The following is a 27,024-nucleotide window of genomic DNA, read 5'->3' on the forward strand; positions in this document are numbered from 1 at the left end:
AATGAACTGTGTGACAGAAATCATGACTTCTGTGTGTGTGAGACTTCTGAATTTAGGCATAAAAGATACTGTGGGCTCCTTGTGTTTCCCCCAGGTCACTCAACTGGGGAAAGCCAACAGAGCAGGCAGACAGACTGTGTGGACATCAGATAACTCCTATGGCGAGGTCCATGTGTCAGGAAACGACGGCCACCCGATGACAGCCCTGTGTGTGAGTCATCCTCTAACAACTCAGCTAAACTGCTCTCTAATTCCTCTCCCAAGACTCTGCATGATACAGTAACTGTCTGTTGTTATAAACTACAAAGTTTTGGGATAATTTGTTACACAGCAATAGATAAATGATTCTGATGCAGGTGCTGTGAATACCACATTTTGTCAAATTATTGGACTCAGCCAATGAAAGGAATCCTAAACCATACCTGAAACAAATATGCTGTGGCTCCAACAATAGGCTGTTGGATGGATGATTCCTTCTTTATATGTAAGAAAATTATACTTAGGAAAAGGCCCCCAAATTAGTCTTAGAGTAAAATTTCCAAGTGCCCAAAAAGGGAGCAAAGAAGGGAGGGAAGGAAGAGAGGGAAGGAGGAAGGGCTAAGTAAAAGCAGTGCAGGAGAGAAACAAGAGTGCAAGCAGCCCCCACTGCACCACCAGTCAGGGGATTCCTACCAGAGGCAGACTCTGTTTCGACTGGTGTCGCCTCCTCAACTGTGGCCTCTTCTACTTTCACCAAAGGTGTTCTGCCCTTTAGTGAGGGCTCACTGGTAACTTTCTGAGGTTCCTTCTCAGGGTCTTTTCTCTCAGGTTCCACTCTGACTTCTCTCTTGACAGGGCGGATGTTGCCGGGGGAGGGGGGCCGGAGCTGAGCAGGGGCAGCTTTGACTGGTCCAGGAGGTGTGGAGGGTGCTGGTCTGGGGGTGCCGGGCAGATGGGGAAAGGACTTGGATGGGAGCCTGGGCAACAGACAAAGAGAAGAGGGAACATGAGAACAGGCTGGTCAGAACCCTCCTTTCTCCACATCTCTACCATGTAATAGTCTTGGAATACTAACACCAAGAGAAATGAAGGTATTTAGCTGTGTGAACATGTCTCTTACATGGCGAACACAGGAGTATTTGCTTTAGAGGCTCATTCCAGGTTTCTTTTTTATTTCCTCTGAGGAAAAATGTTACTCCCTAAGAGAAAGCTAAACAGTGTGGGGAGGACAGTTTCTTTTCAGAGGACAGACACTACTAATTATCCAACATGGAACAACACTGCCAGGCTCTTATATTTCACTTACCAAAGTCGGGAGGAAGCTGGTGATCTGGCTTTGGGATGAGATGGAGACAGAGACCTTCGGCTGCCGGATGTGAGGTGGAAGGGTACATTTTCTCTCTCCCTCTCTCTTTTATAGCCCTACGTTCAGAGAAACACAATAATTAGATTTTTCCACAAGCAGGACAATCACATTCATAGTATTCAACAGTGAAGCTGTGATCCACTGAATGACTTGGAAAATTTCCAGCCTTTGCCATGTATATCCATTCCACCCCAACAAAAGGCCTTTATTAGGTTAAAACTGAACCTTATAATTGAATCAACACAATCTGACACTAATAAGAAGGTTCTGGAAGTGTGATCTGGATGTGTATTTGTAAAAAACAAAGCAAAAACACACTTTTAGAAAGCACCTATGCTTTCTATCTAAAACTGCCTGGACCAAAATCTCTCATAGTCTGGTTTAGCCCACACAAATGTCAAAATAAAGGTCACTTCTGGCTTATCCTCCCTACCTTTGTCTCTCTTAATTCTTTAGCATTTTTCTTTTTTTCACCCTGGAACACACTACAGCTCAGTCTTTTTTTTTTTTTTTTTTTTAAATTTACATGTCTGCTACATCAGACATTAATTTTTTCTTTATACTAATGTTATACAAGCAAGTCCTTCCTTACCTAGCACCCTCTTGCCCTTGAAGGAAAAGTCAGACTCAAGGTGAGGAATTTTAGCTATTTTTGGCCTTCTTCATTAGAGATGAAATGGGACGCTGACAGTGGTCTGAAATATCAGTCCTTCTCTGACTGAACACTAGGAATTAGCCAGAGAAATGACACCTTTCCTAGGTTGAAATGGGCAAAAGGAAACCCAGAGGTGTTCTGATAAAGTCAACCAAGACAAAAAACAAACAAGGAACACAGCAAGAGAGACTCATTCCAAGTATCTGAAACATGGCTGACAGTGTTCTGCGAGGGCAATGAATGCTTGCTGGAGACACCTGTGTGGATGTCTAGCAGTCCTTCACTCAGTGGGATCCTTGCAGGAACTCAGACTGAGGGTGTTAGGGAAGAGACAGAACATCATCTAGCTTCAGGGCCAACAAGCTGGTGTGTACCTTCTTTTCTTTCCTTCCTGCCTGGCTTAAGCATCACCTAACTTCTCCACGCCACCCCCACCCCCCACCCCTTTTGTTTCCTTCAGCATTTCTTCTAACTGCTTCTCTTTTCCTTAGTAGCATCCTAACTGATGGGCTGGACTACAGGTGGGGGAAAACAGCTCACTGTCAAATAATACTCAACGTTTCCCAAGAATTTCTAAATAAAACAAATGAAGGATGGGGCAGGAAAGAACTTCACAGGGCATGTGCCCCCTGTACATCACTTGCAGCTGCACAACTACCTTCTGTCCCCATAGCTGGTACCAGAAGAGAGGAGGCAGAGTCTCGGAGAACAGCTGCAGTCCTTGGGTAGATGAAGCAGTAGCCGCCATATGGAACCCTCTTTGCAAGTGTATAGGGTGGCAAGTATGCTTCCCTTCCCAAGGGAGGTTGGCGTTAAGTGGTTGAATTGCTTTTCTTTTTCTCAAAACATTTTAATGTGGCTAAAGTCACAAATGTCTTTCAAATATCTTTCTGTTGGTCTTAGACTCAATCACTTATTTGAGTTCCACACATGTGAAGGTGCTCCTAATTCTTATCCTAATCTAATATCCAGTGGTTTGTATAATAATCTTTCCTGTTAACACTTTACACAAGACTAAGGTGGAAACACACACAGTAAGCTGCCCATGCCACTGGTCTGGACAACTTACCAGCAGGACAAAGACTTTAATTTTACAGTTAGAGTTAGGTTTAGAATACAAATAACCTACAAGAGAGAAAATATAAACAGATATTCCAAGGTAGCACTGTACAAAAGAATTGGGATGATAGAAATATTCTGCATTCTACACTGAATAAAATGGTAGCCACTAGCCACATTTGGCTATTTGAATTTGGACCTAAATTAATTAAAACTTAATGTTAAGTTCAGTCTCACAAATGTATTTCAAGTGCTCAAGAGCAGTCAGTTGAATTTAGATAAACCAAAGAAAATTAAAAAGAAAATTAAGAAAACAATACCATTACAACAGCATCAAAAAAAGAATATGTAGGAATAAACTTAACCTAGGACATGGAAGACGGTAAAAAATAGAAGGCACTGCTGAAAGAAATTAAAGAAGATGCAACATAAATGGGAAGACCTCTTATTTTCATAGGCTGGAAGACTTGTTATTGCTAATATATCACTACTACCCAAAGCAATCTATAGAATCAATACACTGTCTATCAAAAGGCCACATCATTTTTTTTTTTTTTGGCAGAAATAGAAAACTCCATCCTAAACTCATATTGAAGCTCAAGGGACCCTGAATAGACAAAAGTCTTGAAAAAAGAACAAAGTTGGAAGTCACACTTTCTGGTTTTAGAACATATTACAAAGCAATGGTAATTAAAACAGTATGGTACTGGCATAAAAACAGACTTATAGAGCAATGGAACAGAATAGAGCACCAAAAATAAACCCTTGAGTATATGGTCAAAGGAGCCTTGACAAAGGTGTCAAGAGCACATAATGGGGAAAAGATAGTCTATTCAACAAATGGTGCTGGGAAAACTAGATATCCCACATGCAAAAGAATGTAGTTAGACCCTTACCTTACACCACATACCTTATACCATATACAAAAATGAACTCAAAATGCTGAAAAAACCTAAATGCTAAGACTTCAAACTATAAAATTCCCAGAAAAAAAAAGTGGGGAGAGTCCTAATATTGGATTTGGTAATAATTTCTTGGATATGACACCAAAAGCACATGCAACAACAACAACAAAAATAGGAAAATGGGACTACAAACTTAAAAGCTACATCAAAGGATACAATCAACAGAGTAAGAAGGCAACCTAAAGAATGACAGAAAATATCTGCAAATCATATATCTGATAAGGAATATCCATAATATATAAAAACTTCAATAAAAATTAAAAAAAAGATTAAAAAACTAAAAATTAAGATTAAAAATATGGGCAAGGGACTTGACTGGATTTTTCTCCAAAGATGATATACAGATGGCCAACAAACATATAGAAAGATGCTCAACATCACTGACTATTACAGAAATGCAAATTGAAACCATAATGAGATCATCTCACACTCCTTAGGCTACGATTTAAAAAACAAAACAAATATTGCTGATGATGTGAAAAAGTAGAAGATCTTGTACATTGTTGGTTAAAATGTAAATAAATAGTATCGTCACTATGAAAAACGGTGTAGCAGTTACTTAAAAAATTAAAAATAGAATTACCATAAGATCCAACAATCAGGTACATATTCAAAAGAACCAAAGGCAGGATCTCAAAGAGATATCTGCATACCCATGTTCATAGCCATGCTATTCACAATATCCAAAAGGAAAAAGCAACTCAAATGTCCATCAACAGATGAACAGATTAACAAAATGTGGTGTGTCAATACATATGTGTGTGTGTGTATGCACATACACAATGGAGTGTTACTAGTCTTAAAAAGAATGGAAATCTTGTCACATGCTACAATATGGAAGGACAGACTTAAGGATATTATGCTAAGTGCAAGTAGTCAGTCACAAAAGACAAATGCAGTATGGTTTCATGCATGTGAGGTATCTATCTAGTGTAATCAAATTCATAGGAACAGAAAGTAAAATGGTGCTTGCCAGGAGCTGAGGGATAAGGAAATGCAAAGTTATTGCGTAGTGGGTACAGTTTCAGTTTTGCAAGATTTAAAAAGTTCTGGAGATTGGTTGCATAACAATGTAAATATACTTAACGCTTTTGAACTGTGCACTTAAAAACGGCTGGAAAGGTAAATTTTGTTTTTTGTCACAATTAAAAACTGTTTAAAAGATAAATTTCAAATTTGATCTGTCAGTCTCATTAGTCACATTTTCAAGTGCTTGGTTGAATTCTGCAGTGCAGCTCTGGAATATAAATTATGTGAGTCGTTTTCTGACAGTAAGTATTTGCCTAAATATTTAATTGTAAAGAAACGAAAAGGTAGCCAATAGATCAAATACAGAAAGAAAGAGGCATGGAAAAGACAAAACAAAACCGGGGAGAAAATACAGGTTGTGGATCAAGTGATGACAAATCCCTCTCATTTAATCTGTTGGAGGATCGGCTCTCACACTTTCCTCCTGGTGTGTTAATTTTCCTTTTAATCTCTAACAAGATATTTTTCCTTTGGTAAACACTTTTCCCTACCCAATAAGTATCCAGTGTTCAGGGCCAAAGCTGTTCTGCTTGACTATTGCTATCTGGCCACAGCTAGGCTTTCTGAAGCACCAACGTGCTAATGATGGTAAACTTCCCAGACTTCAAAGGTAGCTTCACTTCTGGCTTCAAGGGCTGGAGGTCTGACTCAATCATGAATTAAATGTTGATTCCTGAAAGCTTGAGGGGCTTGAAAGAAAACTGCCTATAGGCAAAGCCATCAAACTCTCACAACTCTTGAATTATCCTCAAAGGTCTAAGCAAAATCCTTTTAAGTGTCCATCAGCTTTATACATTTGAACTGCTCTGGGAAGTTAAAGCATTGTTCCAGCCTTTCATGGGTCATGCTATTACCATGAGAGAGGCACAATGAGATCTCCTGGTTGACTGGGGGGTCCCTTAACACTAAAATACAAATGTCTACATCTTTCAACAGGTGCCAAATAATACGTGGCTTAAAGAAGAAGAAATATTCCTGGAGACATACAAGTGATCTCATTGCATTTACAGCATGGTGAACATTGAGGTTAGTTCAGCCACTCTACCAGTAACAACAAGTACAAATTATATTCTTCACTTGCAAAATGTGACTCTGTAACAGAGCCCAACAGCCTTTCAAGAATTACTTAGCAGGTAATTAGTGTTTTCAAAATACTTTGTCACTATATTTTAAGATCTGAGCCTTGACACGGATTAGCTAAACAGACAAAAAGTCTTTATCTTGCTTTTTAGTGAACTACATGTAGACTGAAGCTAGCTTCTGGAGCTGGTTGGACTAAAATGCAAAGGCAGCAGTCCAGGCCCACTTCCCCTTCAAAGCTTTCCTTACTTTCACACGTAAAGTATGCTGGTATTGTACTGATTTGCTTGGAAGCAGTCAGATGGCAGTCCAGCCACTCAGACATGCTTGAACAAAGAATGGTTTTCATCTTCAAATTTAGATTTTCTGTGGGAGTAGAGTCCCCAAGTGGGTACAAAGTGTAGGGGCAGGACCACTCAGCCAAGCCGACTCAAGACTGGTGGGGTGGAAGTGATGATGGATGTTGGCATGGCCCGCTCTGACATCCGCATTGCACTTCGGGGCGGTGTCCACTCTGCACAAGAACAGCGCAGACTCACCAGGCTTGCTTCCCAAGAGCTACTCACCGCTGTGCCGTGAACAGTCCTCCTCCGCGTGGAGCCCTCGGGTGGTGTTACAAAGAATTTTGGTCGCTCCAGTGGATTTCTAGAGTGTGCAGCTCTGTAGGGCGTGATGTTGATGGGGCTGCAAGATGCTGAACGAGGACAAATGGGGATAACTAGGGTGCAGGTGATTGTTTTACACACAAGAGTGCCAGAGGAGCAGTTGAAGGAAAGCCAAAAGCAGGATCAGGACAAGGAGCAAAGCAGAGATAGAGAGAAAAGTAGGGAGAAGTGTTATTACCTAAAGGCCTCCAGAACCATCACGCTCAATTCTCCTCACGGTCCTATTTACAGTGTGTCCAAAAGGAGGGCACGTCCAAGTGAAAAATCAGGAATATATAAACTATTTGGCTATTTAAATACTTTAATTAAAGATACAGACGTCAGCCGTACAAAAAGCAAAGGCCTTATATTCCTATAAACAGATGGTTCTGGTAAAATGCTATATTAGTGACAGATAATTTTAAGATAAGGATTGTTTATAATCAGATTTTTCCTAATTAGCTTTCACATGGAACAAAAGGTGGAAAGACAGCAAGTGAGCAAGCAGGCAAGCAAGATACATTGCAGCTATTTTGGGAGTAAAATTCAACAGCCAGTGGGGAAACAAAGCAACTGAATTTTTTAAATATTAAATGACCAAGTCTCATTAGGTGTTAAGACTTGCTACAAGAATAACTAATAATTTCCAGAAAAAAAAATTCTGTAAATGTTTTATCTACTTAAAGGCAAATCAAATGCATGCTTTTGGGTTTTCCCAAAAGCCAAGGCATTGGATGGTTCATAACAAGCAGAAGAACATATAGGGAAAAGGGGTGTCATCATTTAAAACGGTGAAGAGAACATGAATATGTTAGAATTGCCAAAAATAAAGTTGAATCATGAATGGCTTTTACAGTTTTACTTAAGATTTTTTTTTTTGTGAAAACCACATAGTTTCCGACCTTACTTTCAAAGGAACATTGTCATTAATCAAGTGGTTGATTCTGAGTAATAATGGGGTTAAAGAAATTCACAGAACACTGAATAGGTATCAGACATTTGGGTACTAATAATCCAAGGTTCATTTTCGTATTTTATCCAGAAATCTTGTTTTCTAGGAAAATAAGACAAACGTGACTACTGAAGGGGATACTATGTATCTGGACCATGTTATGACTTTACCCAACCCTCGCCATTGTAGCAACTTTTTAAAGATACTATTACATCAACTGAATATAATAGTATTAAGTTAATAAGTTCTAAACTCAAAAGTTCATAAGACAAATTCAAAGTCATCTTAATTTCAGAATTATGGTTAAAACTATGTTATTTTGTTTTACTCTATAGACAGAAGGTCAGTCAGATTGCATCTTCACCTTTGTGTTCTCTTTCATTAAATGCCTTGTAGTATCTTGTGGTTATCACTGAATGGTCAAGGCAGTGGATCAACTGGAAATGGCACTCTTTTCCCATCATCTGAAAACAGAACTCTTATTTCTTGGATAAGCTGAAACACTTTGCATTCCCTCAGTTCTCCTCAAAAGATATATGTCTTACTTGCAAACTGACATAAAGCTCTGCTTAAGACCTTAATGGTGAAGGAAGTTTCCTTTATGTTGTGAAGTAGACCCTCTTCATTTGGCTTACTGTGATCACAGGCAAAACGATTTGAAAACTTAACCTTTTCTTAAGTGCCACAACAAAGCACTTGTCCTTCCCAGATAAGGAAAGAGTTCATTAATGCAAACCCCTTCCAATCCAATCCAGTGCCTTTAAAGATGAACATCCTAGCGCAAGGCACTTCTGTGGGATTAATGAGCAAGAGAGGCACACACAGCCCAGGGCACAGCCAGAGGTCATTAACTGCTCAACGATCAAGAAACCCTAGATGACAGCCTTTCTCTGAGGCCATGGGTCTGACACTGAAAAAGGAATGAAGCCCAGAAATATGATTTCTTTTTCCTCTAGCGGGAAGTAATAATTTCAGGGGGTATCTATGGAACATTTCCTGAGACCATCATGGCTGTAAACCGATCTCATCATGTCTTTGGTTCATTCTTTATTACAGTGCTGAGTGAATATGAAGGAAAGGAAGAAACCTACCTGACGCAGTCTACACAAAAATCTTCAAATTCAACTGTTCAAGAAATATTGTCCGGTTAATTCTAAGGAGACTACATTTCATGGAATTCATTGCTGTTCTTAACAGCAACTACTGAAAAACCTGAAACCTTTAAATCAATAGTTCTAATGATCTTGCCTTTCTGAAGGAAAAGGAAGAGCAATATTTGTTTTTTTCTCCCTAGAGTGCCCTCCATATCCCAAAGTAGTCTTATTAAACATAAAATTTCTTTTATGGAAATGTCTTTGAGCAAGTCTTCCACAATATCTGTATTTCTTTCTACTCTTGGTAGCAAATATGCATTAATTTAACTCATTTGGTATTTTCTATTTGAAATAGTGGCTGCAGAGAAAAGATAATACAGTTCATGTTGTTGATGTGCAGCAGAGAGAATAACTACATGGTAGAATAACAACATTTATTAAGTGCTTACTATGTGCAGGTACTATTCTAAGCTTCTTTTTGCTTATGTTAATTCATTTAATCCTGAGCTCCAATAATCACATATATCTTAAATGTATTTTAAAAAAATGGGCAAGGAAAAATCAACCCAAAGCAGTGGTCACAAATGAAACATATGAGACTGATTTCCAATTTTCAACTGCTCTTATTACTTGTTCTGGGAATTTACAATCACCGGACACCCTAGGGGTAAGAGCGGCTGTTTTGATCTGCTATGATAACCCTGGCTCTAGATGTAGGTCATCCTCTTGCCAATGGCAATTGGATATAAGGTGAACTGAAGGAACGACATTAAAAATAGGAAGACAAGAAAAAAAATCAAGGAGAGGGGTTGGAAAAATAAAAGTGATGGGAAAAGTGTTTTTGACAAAATAAATGTGAGAGACATTAACATAAATAATTTCAAACGGAAAATTTTAAACACCAGTTTTGGTTCATTAAATACAAGCTGTATCAATGTAATAATAGGTAACAATGATCTAAGGAATGTATTAATAAAACAAACAAGTAAAGGCTATGTATGGCATTGCTTCACATTAAAATAAATGACAAAACTGTATCAGTTTGTGAAAAGGAAGATGTAAAAGTTGCAAACAAGAGCCAGTTAGCAGATTAAAAAGCACCTTGATTGAGCGTAACGATGACGGAAGGTGGAAAGATGGGTAAGTCAAATGGGTGGAAAATGAGGAAATGGTGTTGGAAGAGACTAGAGGAAGAGTGAAAGAATTGACAAAAGTTAGTGATGACAGAAATAGCAAAGGAAGACAGTTTTGTTTGTTTGTTTGTTTTTTTGTAGCTGTGAGGCAGTCCTTTAGTATGAAACAACACACAGTGCAGGTTTAGAAGCACAAGAGACAAACTATTTGGATCCTAGGAAACATGACTGAAAAACAGTTTCAAAGGTTCTTCAATTAGCTGGACATAAAGAAAAACTTTCATGACTTGTATGTAAGTACAACAAAATGGGCATAAAAATAAATTATCTTGTACTTTTTCCTCCAGAAAAATCTCAGATGCAATGTGACAGCTGACAGAAGAGTTGCTCTACAGAAAACACAGATCGCTGTGGTCCAGCTAGTTGAATGCATGATGGTACACAGAGCATCACAAGGGTGCCAAGGATAGAAGCACATCTAAGATCTAGTCCACCGAAGTGGCTCTGGTGCAAGTCACTTATTGTCAGTCTCTTGCTTTCCACAGGAAGGTGGTGGGAATGCCTGTACTTGCTTTCTTGACTGCCTCCCAGGGGTACTGTGAGAAGTCAGGTTGACACTAGCTCACTGGGCACTACAGATGAAAGACATCATAAGACTACCAAGGGTTATTATTAAAAAAAAAAAAGAGAGGGTTAGTGAACATGAAGAGGCTTGCAAAGGCAAGCCTTAAAGGGAGCTTTATGAGGAGGCAATGCAGTTTCCTACCTACCAAAGATGAGGGCTGGTCACGTGGATATTTGGGAAAACCTAAGTCAACTCACTGTGAGAAAGACACTGCCAAAAGCCTAATATGTATGTTTTTTTCCAGCTAGGTGTAGACTATACAAACTTCTTATTAAACTAATTGGCTCATTCAGGCATGTTTTACATTTTAAAAAAGTAGAGGAGTTATAACTAATTATAATAACTAGAACTTGGCACATTTTACATATTTTCAAAGTAATGTAACAACCAAGAACACTGTAATTAGCCTTCTCCACAACTCTTAGAGTTTTGAAAGGATACTATTCCTCGATTACATATAAAAGCCTAGCCCAGGGAGGATAAGTGCCTAGCCCACGGCCACATTTATGAAACACTATGCTTAAATAGGCTTGTGCTTTGATATTATCCCCAAGTCCACAAAGTAGTATTCAATCTTAAATTACTTCTACCTTTGATCATCTGCTCATATGCGAAGACAGAAAGGAAGGGAAGGGATAGGATTTTCTAGTAACAGTTATGAACTGACAGAAGCCTCTGGAGCCACCTGATCACAGGGAGGGACATCATTTGTCTGCCTGGCATCTGGTGTCCAGATAAGATGCTAAGATGGAAGCACAGAGGAACAATGCCAGGGGCATGAAACCAACACCAGCACACATATTTCCAATGCCATCCCACCAGGAGGAGAAGCACACAATGGGAAGAACTGAGATGTGATTAGATGACAATGGGGTGGTTCAGAGAGGGCTTCTAAAGGAGGACTTTACCTCACTGAGAAAGTTGCACCTTGACAGTTTTACCTGAATCTCCAGACAAGGCTGCTGTGCTTTTACTTCTGGCCAGGAACGCATGTGTGGGCGTCAGCAGTCTGTTAACCACGCTGCTCTCCCACGGGCTGAGCTGCAGGCGGCGAGCTAAACGTCACCACATAAGCGAGATGTTAGAAGCATTCTTTCCAGGGGCGAGGCGGGTGCAGGCCATAACCCCTTTGACTTCCCAGGCCTCGGAGAGAAACCTCGACAAGAGACCAGGCTGTCCGGGGAGGAAGGTGGTGCCGAGTTGGGGCAGGAGGGACTCTGCTCAGAGGAGCGGCTATTCCATAAGGTTGGCTCTCTTCAAGGTGTTAAGTCTGTGGCAGGCTCTATATTAGGTTTATGGACATGGCTTTTGCTAACCACCTGCCTATGGGGTCAACAGGTAACAAAACAGAAGAACCATTTCAAGCGAGTTTGGCATGTTTCTCTGAGTCCATCGAACCTAGCTGCCCTCATCAGGATGTGCAGTCGGCCTAAGGCATACACCTCAGCCAAAGGGCATCCTAAGTATCCTGCATGCCAAGTTCATCACAGGCTTGGGCAGCTTAATGTGAGACTGGAAATATGTAAATAAAGATAGAAAGGGTCTCCATTAGATTTTGCTACATCTCCATGAACTGCTATGTGGGTAACTGGGAGGGGCAGAATTAGATATAATAAAATGAAAGAGGACTCATGTAAAGTTCTGTATAGAACTTTTGTCTTCCCCATTCAGCAAGCAGGTTCTTTCGGGTCCCTGGTTTGGTAAGAACATAAAACTTTTGATGGAGGATAAGGATAAAGCTGAACATAAAATTAAGATAAAAAAGCCAAAATCCAATATAACCATAATGTTGGAAATTACTAGTGGGTGTGTGAAGAATCCAGAAAATAAATTTAAAATGATACAATGCAGTAGAGTCCCAAATTGTACTGGGGCTTCACAAGACCACTGTTAGGAAATGCATGCTAATTACAAATAAATTACTTTGCTTATGCTATTAGCTTCCAGTAATGGTCTATGAAAATACAGAAGCTACTTTCCAAAGATATCAGGAAAGAAGCTTGCAAAATCCTACAAATATCACTAAAATAAAGTGATTATATATACTTGCCCCTTGAACAACACAGCTTGAACTGCACAGGTTCACTTATATGTGGATTTTTCCCACTAAGTATACTGTTGGCCCTTGGTATCCATGAATGCAGAACCTGCAGATGCAGAGGGCTCACTATGGGGCTCAAGCACTTGAGGATCTGGGTGTCTGCAGCAGTTCCTGGAACTAACCTCCCATGGATGTCAAGGGAGGACTGTATATTTTAGAACATACTCCCAAATCACTTATAAAAACCTTTAAAACTGTCTAAACCTGACAAGGCCACTCTGTTCTACACCACAAACAGCTGGTGCAAGTCCTCTGGCCTCTGGAGCAACTATTCTTATAATAATTTTTTATATATATTTTAAAGAAATGACTTCTAACTTCCAGAAAATTAATTTTAGTTAATAGAAGCCATCCAGCATTAAAGGTTGTTATAGAAAATATCTGCTATTTCAAAGGGAGGTACCAACCTCCAATAAGTACCTTAATCACCTGACTTTATTTTAAAAGAGTAGCCATTTTGATCAGGCACTGGTGAATTTAAGAATTAGTAAATAGTTTATTAGATTTTCTGGGTTTTGGGGGAGAGTCTTCATGGTTAAATTAAACCTTATCTGCTGATGTGAAGACATAAATAAAAAACATCTGTTATAAAAACTATTATAATACAGTTGGTAGAATGCACAATAGGATAAGTGCCATTATAAACTATAGTATGGCAGTGTGTGTGTGTGTGTGTGTGTGTGTGTGTGTGTGTGTGTGTGTGTGTGTGTGTGTGTGTGTGTGTGTGTGTGTGTGTGTGTGTGTGTGTGTGTGTATCAACAGAACATAATCTAACCTAAAATTAGAATACATTCAGAGAATTAAATCAGTGGGGAAAGTAATCAGGATTAAATTAAAATCGTCAACAGAATTATAATTTCAGTAGATGATAAAGGAAAGAAGAGGTGAATCCTCCCTTTTCTTAGATAAACTCTGTAGAATAAATGACTCAAAACTGCAGAGATGGTCTATCATTGAAAAGACATGTCTGCTTTTTCTCCTCGATTAAGAAGTTCAATTGCTCTATTTCTGTTTCATCTTTAAGGCATCAACCAAATAATCTGCTTCAAATGAAGATCATTAAACACCCTCTTTGACTTGTGTTTAAAGCAAATCCAAAGAGATTTGTTTTAATAACTTCGAAACTCTGAATGAAAGATGTTGCTAGGAGAAATATGCTTTCAGTTCTACCATATTCTTAATTATGCCCTGAGCAAGAGAGAAATAGATCTCTTCCACCATAAGATAAATTTTTAGTAAAGGTTAGTACAGGAGAGTTACTTTCTAAAATTTTTTCAACCTAGAAGGGCCTGATCTTGAGATAAGCTGCTGAAGGAAAAGGTATTAATTCTCATGAAACAACTATAGTTTTGAACCTCCTTAAGCAGTTAAAATGAGATGTTGACAATTCCCTTAATAGACAATCTGGTCCCAGGAGGCAACTAAACATTACAGGTGTTTGTGCTGCCCTGTTTCTCCACAAGCAGGAAATCACTATTTAGTTCCTAATGATGGGTGCCAGGTAGAAATCAGGCACATATTGTTACATCCTGAAATGTTCTATGAAATCTTCCATTTTTTTTTTTCATATGATGGCATAGTTTGAACTAAAACAGTAACAACAACAAAAAACCCATTCTCAGGCCAAACAGAACGTGCGGGCAGAATTCAGCTTTAGGTCCACCACCACGTCCTCTAATCTAGATTCTGGGGAAAAAAAATGTATGGACTAATTTTCAGCTAAGAGTAGCCAATTTCTTTCTTATTTTTTTCAAACTATCCGTCTTCTTTGAAGGGGGGGAAAAAACTGGTGAAGAAGGAATCTTAATAATAAACACTTTTAATGCAAAAATTCCCAGTGGCAATATTGTCTCTGTTGCAGCAATTACAGAAATCTTTAGTAATCAGGGGTTTCCTTTAACTAGGGTCATTTTATCAGTCTATGTGACTCTATATCCAGGTGTGATAATCAAAACATTGAAAAACTGATGGGGCAAGGCACAGAGCTAGTAGGTAACACTCTTTAGCTCTGGAGGGCCTGGGGAAGCACAGCTTGGGGAAGTGGATATTTACCAACTGGTATGGAAATATTCCAGCATTTTGAATAACCAGCAGAGCATTTCAGTTGAATGTCAACTTTGATAGTATCAGAGCTTCAATTTAACATCACCTTTAAGGCCTGTGCTATAGGGCTGAGAAGCTCAAACAATCTAGTAATGCTGTACACTCTCTAAAGACTAGACTGTAAAAGCCTCTAATAATTTGATAAGAATGCTTTCTACTTCGATAATAAAGCATAATTGAATTTAACAAATAGATAGCAGAAAAGAAATTATATTAACCAAATTACTTAGATCACTCAAATTAGAGAAGTTCAAATGCAGAAGATTTCTGTTCTCATTAGAAGACAGAGCCTTCTCACTGTGCTACTGAGTGTTCTGCCTAATTTAAAAAAAATTGCTTCTTGAACCACATGGGAACCTCTGGATGAACCAGATTTTTCTGCCAGGCTAACCTCACCAGTTAAACCAGAACTGGGTCACAGTTCTTTTGATAAGGGGGCAGAGAAGTAGAAACCCCAAATTTAGTGCTGTCCTCCTTGTCCTTTTAGTCTAGCTTGGCATCAGGTTTTACAGACCTGTACCATGATTCAGAACAGAAGCAGAAGATATTAAGAAGAGGTGGCAAGAATACACAGAAGAACTGTACAAAAAAGATCTTCATGACCCAGATAATCACAATGGTGTGATCACTCACCTAGAGCCAGACATCCTGGAATGTGAAGTCAAGTGGGCCTTAGAAAGCATCACTACGAACAAAGCTAGTGGAGGTGATGGAATTCCAGTTGAGCTATTTCAAATCCTCAAAGGTGATGCTGTGAAAGTGCTGCACTCGATATGCCAGCAAATTTGGAAAACTCAGCAGTGGCCACAGGACTGGAAAAGTCAGTTTTCGTTCCAATCCCAAAGAAAGGCAATGCCAAAGAATGCTCAAACTACCGCACAATTGCACTCATCTCACATGCTAGTAAAGTAATGCTCAAAATTCTCCAAGCCAGGCTTCAGCAATACGTGAACCGTGAACTTCCAGATGTTCAAGCTGGTTTTAGAAAAGGCAGAGGAACCAGAGATCAAATTGCCAACATCCGCTGGATCATCGAAAAAGCAAGAGAGTTCCAGAAAAACATCTATTTCTGCTTTATTGACTATGCCAAAGCCTTTGACTGTGTGGATCACAACAAACTGTGGAAAATTCTGAAAGAGATGGGAATACCAGACCGTTTGACCTGTCTCTTGGGAAACCTGTATGCAGGTCAGGAAGCAACAGTTAGAACTGGACATGGAACAACAGACTGGTTCCAAATAGGAAAAGGAGTACGTCAAGGCTGTATATTTTCACCCTGCTTATTTAACTTATATGCAGAGTACATCATGAGAAACGCTGGGCTGGAGTTAACACAAGCTGGAATCAAGATTGCCAGGAGAATTATAAATAACCTCAGATATGCGGATGACACCACCTTTATGGCAGAAAGTGAAGAAGAACTAAAGAGCCTCTTGATGAAAGTGAAAGAGGAGAGTGAAAAAGTTGGCTTAAAGCTCAACGTTCAGAAAACTAAGATCATGGCATCTGGTCCCATCACTTCATGGGAAATAGATGGGGAAACAGTGGAAACAGTGTCAGACTTTATTTTTTTGGGCTCCAGAATCACTGCTGATGGTGACTGCAGCCATGAAATTAAAAGACGCTTACTCCTTGGAAGGAAGGTTATGGCCAACCTAGATAGCATATTTAAAAGCAGAGACATTACTTTGCCAACAAAAGTCCATCTAGTCAAGGCTATGGTTTTCCCAGTGGTCATGTATGGATGTGAGAGTTGGACGGTGAAGAAAGCTGAGCGCCGAAGAATTGATGCTTTTGAACTGTGGTGTTGGAGAAGACTCTTGAGAGTCCCTTGGACTGCAAGGAGATCCAACCAGTCCATCCTAAAGGAGATCAGTCCTGGGTGTTCATTGGAAGGACTGATGCTGAAGCTGAAACTCCAATACTTTGGCCACCTCATGTGAAGGGTTGACTCATTGGAAAAGACCCTAATGCTGGGTAGGATTGGGGGCAGGAGGAGAAGGGGACAACAGAGGATGAGATGGTTGGATGGCATCACCGACTCGATGGACATGGGTTTGGGTAGATTCCGGGAGTTGGTGATGGACAGAGAGGCCTAGCGTGCTGCCATTCATGGGGTTGCAAAGAGTCGGACACGACTGAGCGACTGAACTGAACTGAACCATGATTCAAGGGGCAATTTCCTGGCTCCAGCTATTCACTGCTTGCTGAACTTCCCCTGACCCTTCACCTCACCCAAAGGTAGAGAGGATGGAGTAAGGATTAACCTAAGGAAGGACATCCATGAAGGAGAGAACTGAAGATGCAGCACAGCAACAGCATGAGTTGGGAGCTGGCAATCTCTGCTCTAACCCCTCTTCTCTGTGATTAACCTGCCGGTTATGAAGTCAGGCCCTTCACCTCTCAGGGACTCTGCCATCCAGTTGAGCCATCCAAATTTTTCCCAGTTCTAAGATCCGATTACTTCAGACTATCCAATCAGATACTGTCATGTGTCAGATACTAGGTGACACACTACTGTCATTCTATAAAAGTGTGGATAGAATACTGGTCGGTTTATCCCCACTCCCGACGTTGCCCCAATTTCAGCTATGGATTCAATAAGCAAGGTTTAACTGAAAATTACTGTGAAATCCCAGTTATGGTTTGTCTTAGATCCATGTTCACAAAAATATAAAATTCAAGTGCTAAGTGGCCAATTCCAAAGAAAAGAGGAATAGACAATTGCTAAGAATAGTACGCTATATTTTACAATAAGGGAATTGGCTTGAAAATAAAGGCTACTTATGAAAGGAGCTTCAATTCATAATACTTTTCTCTAACATATAAAAGGCCCATCTAATATCAATGATTTAGGCAAACTAGGTTAAAAAAAGATTTAGGTTAAAAGGCAAGAATTGGAAGCTGTTCAAACATTTACTGCTTTAAGAGATTAATTCTAACATCAACACATTATATTATACATTACAGTGACACCATAACTTTTGTACAATACAACATATACAAATACACATGCACACATATAGAACATGCACACATTACAATCTTTTTTAAAGACTATAAACACTTCAACACCAATCAGTTTCTTAATAAAGCACTCAAAATAACCACAATTTGTTACTTTCAAAGAGTATGTGTTTTTAGATTGCACAATAATTCTTTGGTTTTTCAAATTTAAAATTGTTTTAGTTATGTAAAACAAGTAGCTTATCTTAAAAGCTTGATTTTTCATTCTATGATATATAAATATTGTAGAATGAAACTTTAATTTTATAAGTAACTCAGCATTCATGTACTGTAAATCCATGGGATGAATAAAACTCAAAATTCAAATAAAATGTTAACTGGAGGACTATGAATATTGAAATTTTTAGGAGGCTTACATAATAATATTCTTAAAGTTGGGCCATATCCCTTTAAATGAATGGACGCCAAAAAAAACCAGTCACACACACAAGAAATGCAGTAAGAAAGGTTTGGTTAAAGGAGAAATAAGTTAGCAAAATGAAATCTGCCAACATGAATCATTTAAAAAGGTTTTTTAGAACGTTAATGCCTGGAATTCCCCAAGTACAGATGAAAAGTCAAAGACAATCTGATTAAAATGAAATAAATGTTCATAACAGATTATTAGCATGTTGGTGGATAAGTGGGTGATTTCTGGAGCTGTAAACTCCTGTACTAAAAACTTGAGAGAAGCACCGCTTTTCATCACTGCTAAATGCAATCATTCAGCCAAGTTCTAAAATGAGACATGTTCTTGTCGCAAGGAAAATGCTGCTCAGACGTTTATTGCTTTTTTACTCTGAAGTTTTTTTCTTCCTATTTAAGAAACGTAGGGAAAGCAACTTCAGATGCTTATTCTTAGCTGTAAACATCCAGAAAATAAAAGCATTAAGGAAATAACAGAACACTTTTTTTGTTTTCCTTTTGACTGTACCTCTATCTGGAGAATTTAGTAAAGTTGCAGATGAAGAGGAGAGCCGCTTGCTAATGACGGGATCAACATGTTTCGAAAGATTCATGGTGGAAACTGACCGCCTGTCTGGATCTAAAACAAATGGAGATAATGCTAATTGACAGCCAGCATGCAGGATTGCAATTTCCTAGTTCACTGATGGAAGGAAAAACTAGGATTGGATGCTTTCAGCTCTATGGCTAGATCTTTACTATAGCACAGTTTTCTAAGTGGACATTTTAAGGTAACTTAAAGGCTAGAAATAATACTCATTTTTCTTATAGGAAAATAAAAATACAGAATAAAAATATTAAAGAACTATTCAGTTCACCAGTTTGTCAGCAGGGAAATTCAAGCATATGGTTACAATACAACAAACGGAGAAGACCAGAGGAAAACCAGTGGAGGGCAACAAAAACGACGGAGGCAGCCCATGAAGCAAAAGCGGGTCTACAAAAGGGAATGCCTCATAATTTCCCAAAGGAGAAACAATGCGGCAGTAATGGTGCTGGTGAGACAGAATGCAAACACCAGAATAAAACACACCAGGGTCTGTGCATTTGCTGATACTTTTGCTTGTAGAGTCATTTTACAGAGGGCACTAAAGTGCACTATAGAAAAACAGATTAATCAGAAACAAAAAAAGCAACACTGCAGGTGCAGAAACGATGGCCCCTAGAGCATTTCTGTTTTTTTAAATCTACTAATGACCACCCCTGTGTGCCTAGATCACAGAGATGAGTGTGGTTTATAGACACATTATAGAATCAGCCCACAAACTTGCCTAACAATATCGGTGGCCATGCAAAGACAATCAGAATTAAGTTTATTAATAACATTCTTATTGCTGTTGGGTAATTTTAGAGTAATTCTTCAAGTTCAAGTTAGAAGAGAAATAATAGCTGTATCAAAGGGAAAAATCAACTCTGATGGTTTGCTCTCTGAACAGTGGAACCAAGCTATAACTACGCTCACTAGTGTACATCACGTTCCCTGAATGCAACTACATATAATGACAGTCTAAAAAACCTCATTATTTTATTTATTTAGGATGCAGGGAGTTGTTCTGACCTATATTAGCCAAAGTTGAAGGACTCTTCATGTATTTTCTTTTCTATGGTTAGCTTCTTCTAAAACTGAACACAAACCAAAATATTCCTTGTGGGAGAGGCCTTCAAACCCTGTTCCCACCCGTCTAAACTAACCCTGGGAGTAAATATGTTAAACTTTCTCCCATACAATAACCACTTCTGGACGTTATTTACAGTACAGGGGATAAGCGAGTCTTCCACCAACATCAGATATTCCTATCTTCTACAGGGACTCATCTTTACAGTTGAAGCAATTAAAAAAATTTTAATTTATTGAAGTATCATTGATTTACATGAAGTGATTTAATCATCAAAAGAAAAAAACCAAACATCATTTCTGTGACTCAAATTCACACTTAATGGATGGGCTCTTAGGGGAATCCTAAGAAAGAAAAGACTTAGGGTAAAATGTCAAAAGAAACAATGACAAAATGTGAGGTTTAAGGACACAAAGAAGGATAAGGAAAGTTATTTCCAGGACATTTCATAGCAATACATTTTCTGATATCGCTTTATATGTTCAGCTTCAGTTGGGGGGAAAATTGTGTCTACATGCAGGCATGCATAATTAAATGCATAATTTAATTACACACATAATTAAATTTATGGAGATAAAATATGTACTTATTATATTACTTAACAAATAAGAATCTTTTAATCTTTTTTCCCTCTCTGAACAAAACACAAATTCACAAAAGGATTTATGAAGAATTGGATGAAAAAGTATAGTCTTTATAAAGCAGGGCTAGCTGAAGTGGGAACAGTGAGACAACACATTGATTTGATCTAGATTAAAGTTAATTTCTAGGATTTGTTTGTTGTATCTACCACAAGTTAGCATTGTTGTGAAGTAAGGAGTAGGCAAAATGAACAAGACCTGGTTACTGCTCTTGAGATCTTGGCAAATTATTCTGACCATTGAGAATTTTGGTAAATTCTCATTATTTTCAAACTTCTCTATTATAGGAGCAATTTTCTCTAATTCACAGCCCTAATAAAAAATGATTTATCCAACAGCTCACAAATACAGTTCTGAGTGGCAATAATAGAGGTCATATATTGAACTCTAAGCCAAACAAAAGAAAAATAAGTAATATTATAAAAGCATATACCATGATGGCTTTTTTGTATGGAACAAATACGCAAAATTATACCTAGAATGAAATATCACATGTAAATGAGCCTTTTGACCACAGATTTGATGTGTCCCACTGCAAATATAACTGGGTCATGAAGAGCCGAGGGGGAAAAAACATGCTTTCAAATTGGTTCACTGCATAGGAAAGAAAGTTGTGGCAATATGCTTTTAGATTTTTTTTAAATGATGAGGTTATAGAAGATACACTGAATGTTAGGAATGAAAGGCAACAGAGAAAACAAACAAAAATCCATAGTTATTCATATGAAAACTGAAAGTGACAATAGCTGTATTGATGGAGGCAGAGTGAAATAAAGCCAAACTGGATGTACTTTGACCTCAGGTGATTTATCAGTGAAAAAACATTTTCTTTAAAGTTTTATCCAAAATGATCATTTAAAGAGAAAGTAAACATATCACAGGTAATTACTTTATTTCAATACCTTTAAGTCACCGAGTTATATTATCAACACTTGAGAAACACTGTGCCATGTCCCAGATCTAGGTCTATGCAATAGGATATTAAGCATGCATTATGACTAAGGTGGCAATGGTTCAGCTATTGATGAACTGGCCCTAGTCTGAGGTGCTAGCTACAGGTCAGGCAATCAGCAAATCACAAGGAGGTCTGTACCAGGTTTTCTAGTACCACCAAAAGTTGTGAAGTGGTGGTCCAGGCCTGCTAAATCGAGAAAGGTGAATGATGATTCAACAAAACCACCTGGGGACAGAATGTAAGACAATGATTTTCCAAAGTAAATTAAAAAAAGAAAAAAATAGCTTATTAGACTCACACATATGAAACTGACACACTATATAAAATTCAAGGTGTATTGAATTTACAGTACAAAAATAAAGCCTTTCACTAAGTCCAAATTTCAGTAGGATTTTAAGTGAATTTAAGAACAAGGAATTGCTTGGACATTCACTACTATTTCTAGCTTCAGAAATCTGCACTTCCTCTTGCAGAGCCTTCGTGTTGCATATACTTTAGGATCAGAATACATAAGCTCACAGGATTGATTCTGATCGGCAACAGTGCTAGGATTCTCACAGAGAAAAAGGCAAAACTGGTTAACCCATTCCATAATCTTGAAACCCCTATGCAAATGAATTACCAAAATAATGTAGAACTGAAAATAGTTGCTGCGAAAAATTGCACAGGTTTCAGTTTCTTTAAAGAACTTTGTAACAAATGAGAAAAGCAGCCTGTGTGGAGGGAGGAAACCTTATCTTCTTACTTCCATCACCCTCTTATCCTCAAACAGTAGAAGCATCATTTCATTGTAGCTTAATTATTTATGCAGGATTTTTTTACAAACACAGAATAAAAAAGTAACTATGACTTTAACTGTGATTTAAAAAATAGTAATTTTGGAAAGTGGCTTCTCCATTTACCTGTGTTGTGGATGCCTGGGCTCCCGTGGAGAGCACCTCCCCATGACCACCGGTTTTGTTTCTGTTTTGGCTTCTGGCTCCTCTCCATTGTACGTCGCACAACGGCTTCATGACGTTCCTTTAAATGGAACAGAGGAGTTGATGATTAGATTCTACCTGGTTGCTGGAGGATTCTTCAACTTAAGGCAGAGTAGAGTGAGAGGTACTACTTAAATTTCAACCTTAATACTCCTAATACTCAGAAGATTCCTAAACTCTACACTTTAAGGTGAGAGTAGTACTATCAACATGGGGTTGGGTGGGTGGTTACTGAAATTATTAGGTTCCAGCTGATAAAGCCCTTAGCATACAGCAGGTACTTAAAAAAAGGACTATTATTGTTACCACTGACTTCCCAGGTGGCACTAGCAGTAAAGAACCTGTCTACCAATGCAGGAGTCATGAGATACAGGTTCCATCCCTAGGTCAGGAAGATCCGCTGGAGAAGGGCATGGCAACCCACTCCATATCCTTGCCTGGAGAATCCCACGGACAGTGGAGCCTGGTGGGCTACAGTCCATGGGGTCACAAAGAGTGACCTGCATTGCAGGTGGATTCTTTACTGTCTGAGCCACCAGGGAAGCCCCTAGAAACTATGATGGCTGGTAAATCTGCTGCCTCAGACATTCTAGCTGTGCATCCCAGCACCTCAGTGGGAAGCTTCGCAGTTAATGTGCTGTGTTTCTGAAACAGACGCGCCCCTCTTGCGCCCCCAGGGCAGCGTCTCACCTTGTCCTCCTCCAGCCTCTGCCGGCGCTTCTCCTCCACGGCAGCCCTCCGCCGTTCCTCCTTCAGCCTCTGCTCTTCTAGCTTCTTCTTCCGCTCCTCCAGGTGCTTCTCATAGTGCTGCCTGGCCCGCTCTTCTCTCTCTAACCAGACGATTTCTCTTGCAGCTTCAGGAGAAAAAACAAGGGAAACCAAACACAGGCAGGTTTAAAACCTTAACAGTTGGGGATGTAGGAGTGGCCCACATTTAGCAAACATGGATGGGGTCTCTTGTTTTTATTAACCAACCATGGCCTGTGCTTTCCTCAAATTTTCAGGAAAAAAAAATACTACTATTAATGTTGAACATAATTGAATATGCAAACAATGAGGCAGAAGAAGATGCACTTAATTCTATTCTTTGGGAACTGGAACAGCCCTCCAGTTCGGTACATTATTACTGCATAAGAAGGCATGCATCACATACTCTAGCCTCAAAGCTGATAATGATGATACTCTCAAACCCAGCAGCACCATCTGTCTCTCTCTTATTAAAATATGTGATATCCTTCAGATCGAAAGCCTGTGACTTCCTTTCAACATAGCATTGGTTCTGCAAATGTTAAAAGGATTTGGGAGAGTAGATATGTGTATATGTAAAACTGATTGACTTTACTATACAGCAAAAACTAAAACAACCTTGTATATCAACTATATTCCAATCCCCAGGTGGCACTAGTGGTAAAAAAAAAAAACCCATCTGCCAATTCAGGAAACATAAGAGACGTAGATTTAGTCCCTGGGTTGGGAAGATCCCTGGGAGGATGGCATTGCAACCCACTCTAGTATTCTTGCCTGGAGAATTCCATAGACAGAGGAGCCTGGCGGGCTACCATCCACAGGGTTGCAGAGTCGGACATGACTGAAGTGACTTAGCATACACACCAACAAAAATTAATTAAAAAAAGATTTGGGAGAAAATTCCAAAGATTGATAGTTGATGAAAGATACACCTCATGGGTATATCGCACTGAGTCAGCAAAAGGACATGAGGGATCAAATGAGCAGCCAACCTTGTCTCTGAATTGCTCCTAATCTATTCAGGCAAGACATTTTTATCACAGAGTGAAAATATACAGCTCAAAAAATATTGTTTAATGGTTGGACCTAGGGAGTGTCATACTGAGTGAAGTGAATCAAACAGAGGAGAAGTATCAGATAACATCCCTTAGATGTGGAATCTAAAGAGAAATGATACGAATGAACTTACAAAACAGAAAGAGAGTCATAGACTTAGAAAACGAACTTATGTTTGCCAGGGGGAAGGGATAGTTAGGGAGTTTTGGAAGGTCTTGTATACATTGCTATATTAAAAATGGATAACCAACAAGGACTTATTGTATAGCACATGGAACTCTTTTCAATGTTATGTGCCAGCCTGGATGGAAGAGGGGTTTGGGACAGAATGGATACGTGTGTTACGTATGGCTGAGTCCCTTTGCTGTACACCTGAAACTACCACAACATTGTTAACTGGCTATACTTCAACACATAATAAAAAGTTTACAGTTTGAAAAAAAAAGTCTATATGACCTAAAAAAATATCATTTAATAATGGAATGTTTCCTTTCTTCTTTACATATACACGCACTTTCCTCATTTCTGGGAAAAATAAACCCCAGAAAACTTTTTTTTTTTTTAATATGATGCTTCCTTCAGCCATGATAGCTAAACACATTTTTAATATGCGTTATTAACACTGTAGGCAAAAGTATCCAAACAAAGTATAGAGCATAAACTTGGAGGACACTACATGGTATATAAATTAAAATGTTACTTAAGAACATTTAGCTTCCTCTAAATATTTAATATGAGAGATTATGTATTCCTGCTACCATTAAATCTTTCCAGAGCTATTCACTTCAGGAGACAAAGCCACTGAAAGGAGTGTGAACTGACTTGATTTTCACGGGAGGAAAAGGATGAGGACAAACCCAAGGCGAGTTTGTTCTCTGACATCACTCAGGGTGGTACACAGAGGTCTGGGTTTCCTGAGCAGCTCTGCTGCTAACACATGGTGAGACCTGGACAATTTCATTTGGATTTCAGTTTTCTCTGGTCTGAAACATGAAGAAATTGATCTTTAAGGTTCTTTCCTTCCAATGTGCAAATCTCATGGTTTTAAACAAATTGTCAGACTCAAGTTAAAAATTTACTCTAAGAAAACGCACATAGTATGAGGGAATAGCTTCCCACTCTAGTATTCTTGCCTGGAGAATTCCATGGACAGAGGAACCTGGTGAGTTCCAGTCCACGGCGTCACAAAGAGTCAGACATGACTGAGTGCACATACACAGATAGTGTTTTTCACAACTTGTATATAAGCAAGGGCCTTAATAATTACTTCCCGATTCACTGAGAACAATTGTACTTCTTGACTCATTCACCATTAACTGTGTGGTCTTAGGCAAATTACTTAACTTCCTTACTCCTCACTTCTGTCAGGGTAAACTGTGGCTAAACATAGGACCTTCTCATAGTATTTACTGTGAGGATTAAAAGAAGCATTACACCTAACACAGTCAGAATAGTTCTCTGCGCTTCGTAAGCATTCAATAAATATTAGCCATTATTGCCAAATTTGTCACCATAATTTCAATTCAGAAAATTCAAGGTAGTTCTTAAGCTTGTGCTACCAATCAAAACAGATATTATGACAATAACAATTAATTTTGTCCCAAATAATCTTTTAAATGAAGAGTATTTCATCATCAAACTCTTAACTTCCACTTCTATTTTCTACCAGGAAGTGAAGATCCTATTGTAGTGCCTTCTTAAACAATTGTCACCTTTAAACAGTCAAACAGGCAAACAATGGTGAAATAGCAAACAATGGTTTCATATTATTGCAGAGAATGGTGGTGAGCACCAGGATTACTACCAAGTATAGATCTTGTGACCCTTTAAACAGGAGGATAATGCATAAAAGATTTCAATATTTTAGTAAGAATTGAAAGTTAACTTATCCTAAGAGGTTTAGTTACCTAAAATATTCCCTGTGGATGATATACAATATCAAAGTTTCATATTTTCTAATTAAGAAATTAGACTTCTGAATATAAGAAAAAGAAATCAACGCTTGCTATGGACTGATTTGTGTCTCCTCGTCCAGCAATTTGTACATTGAAGCCCTACTGCCCAAAGTGTACTACGGTATCTGGAGCTGGGGCCTTCAGGAGATGATCACGATTATATGAGATCATAAGGGTAGGGACCTAATCCAATAGGATTCAGTTCAGTTCAGTTCAGTTGCTCAGTCATGTCTGACTCTTTGCGACCCCATGCTCTGCAGCACACCAGGCCTCCCTGTCCATCACCAACTCCCGGAGTCTACTCAAACTCATGTCCATTGAGTTGGTGATGCCATCCAACCATCTCATCCTCTGTCGTCCCCTTCTCCTCCTGCCTTTAATCTTTCCCAGCATTAGGGTCTTTTCAAATGATTACTCCCTTATAAAAAGAGACACCAGGGAGCTCTCTCTCCCTCTCTTTTCATGCTCAGAAGTAAGACCAGGTGAGAACAAAGCAGCCATCCATGAGGCAGGAAGAAAGCTCTCATCACGAACGGAAGCCTACCAGAGCCTTGATCTTAAACTTTCCAGCCTCCAGAATTGTAAGAAAAAACAATTTGTTGTTTAAGCCATGCACTCGATGGTAGTCTGCTATGGCAGTATGAACAGACTGTATAACAACTTATTCAGTATTTAAATCATTAACGATCACTAATTTCACAGAGCTCTGTGAACGAATAACATGTCCAAAAAAGACCTGTGATGAATATCATTAACCTTTGCTCTTGTGAAGTTAGCATTTTCTCCTGGACTGAGGTCACAATATAAAAATGAAACGA

The 27,024-nt window shown here is 38.9% G+C and overlaps 1 protein-coding gene and 1 long non-coding RNA gene across 48 annotated transcripts in view; one reads left to right on the forward strand and one right to left on the reverse strand.

Annotated features, from left to right (window-relative positions):
* Nucleotides 1-27,024, reverse strand: part of MAP7 (microtubule associated protein 7) — a 175,956-nt gene that overhangs the window by 13,894 nt on the left and 135,038 nt on the right. For 26 of the 47 annotated variants that reach the window (XM_081528805.1, XM_081528804.1, XM_081528807.1 and 23 more), the window contains 7 exons: nucleotides 23,139-23,302; nucleotides 22,371-22,488; nucleotides 18,726-18,836; nucleotides 11,523-11,636; nucleotides 6,700-6,827; nucleotides 1,286-1,401; nucleotides 673-956 (listed from right to left, as the gene is read on the reverse strand). In XM_081528805.1, the coding sequence (XP_081384931.1) occupies nucleotides 673-956; nucleotides 1,286-1,401; nucleotides 6,700-6,827; nucleotides 11,523-11,636; nucleotides 18,726-18,836; nucleotides 22,371-22,488; nucleotides 23,139-23,302 (1,035 nt within the window). Of the gene's footprint in view, nucleotides 1-651; nucleotides 957-1,285; nucleotides 1,402-6,699; nucleotides 6,852-11,522; nucleotides 11,637-18,725; nucleotides 18,858-22,370; nucleotides 22,489-23,138; nucleotides 23,303-27,024 lie in introns of all 47 variants that reach the window. The other 21 variants (XM_081528802.1, XM_081528800.1, XM_081528806.1 and 18 more) reach the window with 6 other exon arrangements.
* On the forward strand, nucleotides 7,732-10,873 carry LOC145521054 (uncharacterized). The gene is made up of 2 exons (XR_014065058.1): nucleotides 7,732-9,281; nucleotides 10,304-10,873. It is a non-coding gene; the product is annotated as an uncharacterized LOC145521054 (long non-coding RNA).

This window comes from Giraffa tippelskirchi, chromosome 9 (assembly GCF_054371585.1).
Source record: "Giraffa tippelskirchi isolate mGirTip1 chromosome 9, T2T-mGirTip1v1.2.pri, whole genome shotgun sequence".
Lineage (NCBI taxonomy): Eukaryota > Metazoa > Chordata > Mammalia > Artiodactyla > Giraffidae > Giraffa > Giraffa tippelskirchi.